Source organism: Monopterus albus, unplaced genomic scaffold (assembly GCF_001952655.1).
Source record: "Monopterus albus unplaced genomic scaffold, M_albus_1.0 scaffold174.1, whole genome shotgun sequence".
NCBI classification, from domain to species: domain Eukaryota; kingdom Metazoa; phylum Chordata; class Actinopteri; order Synbranchiformes; family Synbranchidae; genus Monopterus; species Monopterus albus.
Window position 1 is genome coordinate 965,885 of NW_018128054.1, and position 7,141 is coordinate 973,025.

Sequence of the window (7,141 nt, forward strand, 5' to 3'; positions counted from 1 at the left end):
AGTCTGAAGAGTGCCTGCCTCATCTGAGCCACATAAAGGTTTTATGCACTGACTCTGTTGTCATGTATTATCAGGTCCTTCTTAGTGAAATCTACACCGATCCAGGTGGAGCCAGAGTGGTGGTGAAGGAGTTAAAAGCTAATGCAAGTGCCAAGGAGCAGAAGGACTTCCTGCAGCAAGGAGATCCGTACAGGTTAGTAAAGATTATTTTGTCTTTGAACACCCTAACCCCTTTTTTGTAAGCAGAATCATGTTTTCATTGTTCATTTACTTTTCAAATGAATGTGTGGTACGGCAAGAACACAGTAAATATTAGGGGTGTAACGGTACACACAAAATCATGGTTTGGTACGTACTTTGGTTTTGAAGTCACAGTTTGGGTCATTTTCAGTACAGTAAGGACAAAAATACAAGTCATTAAAATGCTTGTTTAAAATTAGGAGAGCTTAATGATAAGGGAGGGTCTTCTAGCTCTGCTTGCTAGCCAGAGGCTTGGCTAAGCTAAGTGTGGGGTGTGTGTTCACTGCGCTCTGCTCCGACACTTAATATGTTTGTTTGGGAACTCAGATTTGAAAAAATGGTCTGCACACAAAACAAGCCTACTGTTAACCGCTATTAAAAATAGCTTTCGGCACACATCTGCACCGAACCTAAAGCCGGGTACTAAAAAGGTCTGGTACAAATACGTGTACCTTTACGCCCCTAAATATGGACAAAAATGGCTTTGTGACATCACTGTAGCAGCGCCCTCTACCTTTCTTCTTACGCGTTGCTTCCCACTTAATCTCCTCAAAAATCTTAGATATTATTTTAAGGTATTTTTATAAAGTTTATATAAAGTTTGTTGTTGTCACAGAGTGCTGCAGCACCCGAACATCCTCCAGTGCCTCGGACAGTGTGTTGAGGCCATTCCCTTCCTGCTCGTTTTTGAGTACTGTGAAATGGTGAGTGACCATATCTTTTGCTATTTATTATTTGTGAGCACAATGATTTAGTAGTTCCCATTTCAGCACTTCTTCACTCAAAGGCTTCATTAATTGAGAAATCTGAGAGCAAGCTCATTAGTCTGTTGATCACACATGTAATAGGGCAGGTACCCTTTAAATATTATCCAGTAAACATGCATAGTTGACCCACCTGATGGATGGTCTGGGCTCAGAGCTTACAAGTTCAATCTCAGATTAGCTCTTCCTTTCATTTTAATATATTAAAGTGACTCAGACTCCATCGTGGTAGCTGATTTATGGGCTGTTTTTCTTTATGGTAAACATGCATAGTTGGGCTGGGCCCTGACTTCAGGGAGGCCCCCTCCACTGCCTGCTCCTCTGCCACATGACCTCTGTCCAAGTCGCATAACTAGTCCTATCCTGTGGTTTCTTACATTTCCATCTTGCACTTGCATTTACACTCTTCTGGTGTCAGCTCCACCAGTTGCTGTTTGTTTTTTTTTATGCGTAGCATGTTTTGTATGTTGGAAAGGATGAATTCAGTATATTAAGCTGCAGCCACACTGACCGAGAGCAAAAACAGCAAAGTTTTACATGTATTTCTTTACATTTGTAAACCAACAGTACTACAGCTCAACAAGTATGAGTGTCTCGTTGAATTAGATACCCCTGTATATTATATAGTATGTATATGTCTGCTTGTGTATGTCTGGGTGCACAGAATAGGCCCAGGTCCACCCACTTACTGCTTGATGCCAGGATGCAGGATGCAGGATGCCCTCTTTATGGTATCTCTGAATGTGTTTGCACAACATGATCTATGAAGTGTGACTGCACAGTTGTTTTAGAGGGAGTCATCCCATTCATCTGTTGGATGTAAATCTTCATATTATGTAGTGTAGCTGTAAATGTGCAGACTACAGCGTGGGTGCATGCAAAAGTATTATTTACATGTCTTGGATGTTAAACTAGATTTTATTTGCATGCAGGATGAAATTTCTGCTGTTTAGGCTTGCTCTAGTTTGCCCAACTTATCAACGTGCCCAGCAGAGTTCAGCTCAGCTCCTCTTGCCAGACATTTATAATCTTGTTGGGCCAGGTACTGTCAGCTGTCCAGGCCTGGCTGGTGTCCTGGCATTGTGATCTTTCCCAGCCAGCTCTAATAACATCTCCGACAGGAGATGGAAATGAGTCAATGTGAGTGACTTATCACAAGTGTGTGCGAGTCATTAGGGAAGCTATGTGATTATGAGCAGGGTCTGTTTGTTGAAGGCGATGATTTGTGATGGTAGCACAACTGAGTGATGTTTGTGCTTGTTACCCCTCACTGGATAAAGAGTTTTGATGACCTCATCCATGTGGGAGCTTGTCTTACAGAATGTTTCCTTTCTTTTATCATATCCAAGTTCCAATTTTATGTGCACTGCTTGCACATAAAACTTGAAAATACATTTACTTTAAGTAGAAACAAGCGTTAAATCACATTTCTGCTTGAATTTTAAACGAAGAACAACTTGTCTGTAGCCTCTTACTACTTCATGGCAACTAAATCATCATCAACATGTCGAAACATGAAATGTGACACTGCAGCAGCGGAGTGGACAAGGTGAATTCCAGAAAGCCAGTAGACTGTGTGTTCCTTCTGACAACCTGTTCATTGATGGTGGTTTTTCTGCCTTGTCCCCCATGCTGGGTAGCCCTGACTCAAAGCATTTTAAATATCAAAACACATCACACAACTGGTGTAGGAGCTACAGAATGTTGTTTACCACAGAGTGAGTGACAGTTTCTAATGCATGGATCTCCTGCATGGTGCCTTTGCAGGACGTCAGTCAGAGCCTTGACTAGTTCATGGTCTTGGATATGCACTAGCTGACGTTTGGTTTTCATTCCTCTCTTTCATTTATTATGGTCATTAAAGCAACAATCCTCACAGTGTGCTGAGGTGCTCTGTCTCTCCCTGATGTGGTTGACTTCTGTAGGACAGTTAATCCTTTTCAGAACTTGTTCTAGTGATGGTGACTCACTCTTTAAATCAGAATTTAACAAACACAGTTGGTTGGCTGTGAAAACATTTTGCATAGTAATGTTGTAACTTGAGAGCGACTTATTCTGGATTGCGCAATTCTTTCCATTGGCCACATACGCTGTTTAGCACACAGATAAATTTCAACAATCAGTCGTGATGGCTGAGCCATCACATGATCAAACATGAACTGTGTTCATGAACTGAATCTGTGAACTGCAAATTTGGCATATTTGTGTTTACTCACAGCTCAGACATGTAGTCTAATTGTGTTAGCTTTTCATGGTTGATGTTGCACTGGATCTTCTTTCTGGATTTCAGACCTAATCACCTGCTGCGAAGCCTTCACCAATAAAGACAGGCAGGGCGTATCACTTAACATACATTGAATATAGCTTTCTGTGAAAACCCCTTCCCAGAGCTGTGTGTGGATAAATGTGGCTGGAGCAAAACAAATGGTGCTTATGTAAGACAACAGCTCTAAGCTGGTTGTAGTGAGATAGCTCAGGTAAAAATAAACCCTTTATAAACACAAACAAACAAGCTTTATGTGCATGCAACTGCATGTGGCTTGACATATTTAAAAGGAATTGCCTCATACTATATGACTCCACTGTCTGTACAGTATGTTCTTATTAGCTCATTCCTCAGGGGAGCCCTGTTCAGCTCGCTTATCAGGAGTTTGCGCCAACTCTGGTGAACATGATCTCAGATGTGCATAAATTTAATGGTCCTTTGCTTACACATTTAGAAAGACAGATTTAAATCAGGTGTTGACTAAAATGTCAACACTCTGAAGTTGTGTGCTCAGACTGTACATTGACCTTGTTTGCACAAACTGTAGTGGTATATCGGTGGTATATTTTTTAACAGTTTCTCAATCATTGACTAGTCTATTACATGCATGATGGTGAATGATACCCACAGGTGGGTTGCATGCAGCTGAGATGCTTGTTTGTAATTCAGATTTACAGTCCCTCTGGACTCAGTCCAGCCACAAAGCCTCCTGTGAGTATGTGATCTTAGTGGAGGTAAACCTCTTGTTCCACATTTACTTTCTTATATTGACTTTTTATAGTATTGTCAGTCAGACTCATGTGCTGACATGCCACATTCTAACACAGCACTTCATATCACACTCTAACATTGTGTATAAGCCTGTGTTTGTTTATTGTGTTGGGGTATAATTAATGCTTGGGGCGCCTTGCCCTACTTCCCTTGTTCTTTTCGCCCCTCCACTCATGAGCTCCGAAACCCAACCAGCCACAGGCGCAGTTTATTTCACTGACCAGAGCTGGCCCCTTTTATTTATAAATCTCTGTGACACTACATAGAGGTCCATTAAACAGGGTTACCCTTATTTGGTCTTCTCACACATCAGCAGTGAGAAGTGCTGAGGAGACAGGAACAGGAGAGTCTGCTGCCCCTGTGTGGCAGTCCAGGCACAATGCATTTAACTGGGACCACTTAGTGCTACAGTATAATACAGTTAAGGTTCTGCCAGATTTCTTAAATGTTTCTGTTTGATGCTGATGAGCTAATGAAGCTGTGTGTTTGTCTGCAGGGGGATTTGCGGGGCTATCTGTCTCAGCAGGACTGGATGTTCCGAAATGCTGAGTTGCTGCAGCTGCAGAGGATGGCCTGTGAAATTGCTGCTGGTGTCACTCACCTTCACAAACACAATTTCCTGCACAGGTAGCACTTCAGAATTGCAACACTTAAGCAAGTTCACCACTTTGAGATCCGCTAAGCTAAGCACTGTGTTTTTCATACCACTTTGTTAAATAAATCAGCTGCTGTTTAGGGGAATGACCACTCTGCCAGTAATGCCTCCATGCACAGACATTGGTATCACATATTTCAGTTGCACCCTCTGCTCATGGATTCTTCACTGTGGCTGGCTTTTTTTTAACATATTGCTGCCCTGAAAGTTTGGATCAAGATGTATTATTAAACATCTTTTAATAATATCATGGATAAACACAGTATTAATTATACTTCATATGTAATGTCATATATTAAGAGACAAGCGTCACAAACCTTATAAGATGAAACTGTAGAAAGTTAGGTCACCTGTTTAGTTTGACGTCAGTGCTTACTGTCCAGCCAGTCCCAGGAGTACCCTTGTTTTCCAAAAAAGGTGTATACAGCAGAGAGGCTCGGTTTCATTTTCATTTTTACCCCAGCGAGTACTGGATGTCTGGCAACTAACAGCCAGCAGGGTGCAGGAGGTGTTGGGAGCGTCTGGCTTGGGGTAACATAACGATGCTCAGCTCATCAGCTCTGTTCTGTATGCTCAGAATAGGCTCACAGGGTTCCAATTACACAGCTCCCATGCATTGCCACAGTGTCAGCTGTCCACTGCCAGAAAGATATGATGATTCTGCTCTTTGCATGTAAAAGGATAGTTTCATATTGGGCGTTGTTTTAATCCTTGTTACAACTTAAAAGAAGTTCTACAAGCTTCCCTCGATGTGTATCAGTTTAATTTACAATTGTAAAAATATTTCTGTGGCACTTTTAACCACAAAAATGAATAAAGGTTACACAAACTGATTGCCTCTGTGTAATGCCACATGCTGGCAGGGTTGAATGAGTGCAGAGCCGCAGACACAAACCTCTCAAGGAAACTGCTGTGTGGGCTCATGTCCAAAGCTGAAACCTCAGCTATACGATGCAAGGGTGAGAATAGTGCTGCAAAAGAGCAGAGCCCATACTGAACTGTACTGAACTGAAAGACTGCTTTCCCTCAAACTGTGGGAGGAAGCTTCTTTTAAGGTGACACTGACAGTTCTATGTGTATTTGTTAAATATACATGTTAAATAGATGTTTCATTTGTTAAAAGTTTAGAATATCAGTCAGTACTGGAGTTTACATTCTAAATGGACAAGCTATGTTTGTGAGTATTCAATAGGTTTTGAATGTCTTGGTCTTATTTAGTTCATGTTCGGTAACATATTTCTCAGACACAGTTACAAGATCTTTTAAAGTAATGTTACAGAAAAGATTCATTGTAACCAACAGGACTCTTTGAAAGCAAATAAACCAATTTATTTATTTTTTAATTTTCAGATTATACCTTGAAATTATGATAAATTCAAGATTTTTTATTTGCCATTTATGCATAGACAGTCTAGGCATATAGGAATTCTTGTGCAGGGCTCTCTTGGAGTCAAGTAAAGAGTTAAAAGCCAGAAAAAGAACACCTAGTCTAAAAATAAAGTTACATAAGGATAACATTGAAAAACATGAATGCAAAAATAAGATGGTGAATTTCAAATATTGCACATAGTATTTCACATAGTGGAATAAATACATTGTAAGAATAAAAAGCTATTCAGGAATTCTCTTAGTACTTTTAACAGATGCATTATTGTCATCAATCAGTCACTATGGAATAGGGCAATTATTTATTATCTGTGAATATGCTGATTTATCAATTAATTTAGTCTATGAAATGTTAGTTTTTTGTTTTTTTTTACCCCAGTGTCAATCAAAACTTCCCTCTTGATCATAGATAAAGTCTAAACAAGTTAAATAAAATGACACCAAGCTGAATTCATGTCTTAGGCGGTAGGAGCGATTGCTGCCGTGCCATGTAGGGTGGACCATTTCCTTACTGTTGTTGGCCCTGAGTCAACAGCAGAGGTCAGGAGACAGGACAGTTTAAAATAAATCTCCATTTATCTTACAGTGGTTTCAGTGGGTCTGACAGTAGTAACTGGGCCACACGCACACAGGAACACCAGTGTTTGTCATTAGGTGGGTAAAAAGGACTTGAAACTTGCACAGGGAATGCTGCAGGGCTAAAGGGAAAGCTAAGGCTGCCTCGTTCAGTGTGAATGAACTGCCATATGCTTAATGTGCAGGGACAGCCTCAGAGCTTCTTACACCCTCTCTTGGCAGAAATACAAAATGCATAGCCTGTGTTTCCCTCAAGAAGCTGTATGCACAAGTCAGGAATAGCTCCTGTATGAGTCTTGTTGCAAGGTGATGAGCTGAGGCAAATGACAGAAGCCTTTGAGTTAATATCTTGATTTGATTTGATTTATTCTTTCAAGCATGTAAAGACGGTTGATATGTCAACACACATAATTTTACACATATCCAACAAATTCTAATCCAATATCAATTTGCTTATACCTAGTACATGCTTGAATGGAGTAG

At 40.6% G+C, this 7,141-nt stretch overlaps 1 protein-coding gene across 1 annotated transcript in view; it reads left to right on the forward strand.

Moving 5' to 3' along the window:
• lmtk2 (lemur tyrosine kinase 2) overlaps positions 1–7,141 on the forward strand; it is a 23,518-nt gene that overhangs the window by 6,850 nt on the left and 9,527 nt on the right. The window contains exons 6-8 of the mRNA XM_020616392.1: positions 74–193; positions 857–944; positions 4,538–4,668. Coding sequence (XP_020472048.1) covers positions 74–193; positions 857–944; positions 4,538–4,668 — 339 coding nt within the window. The remainder of the gene's footprint in view (positions 1–73; positions 194–856; positions 945–4,537; positions 4,669–7,141) is intronic.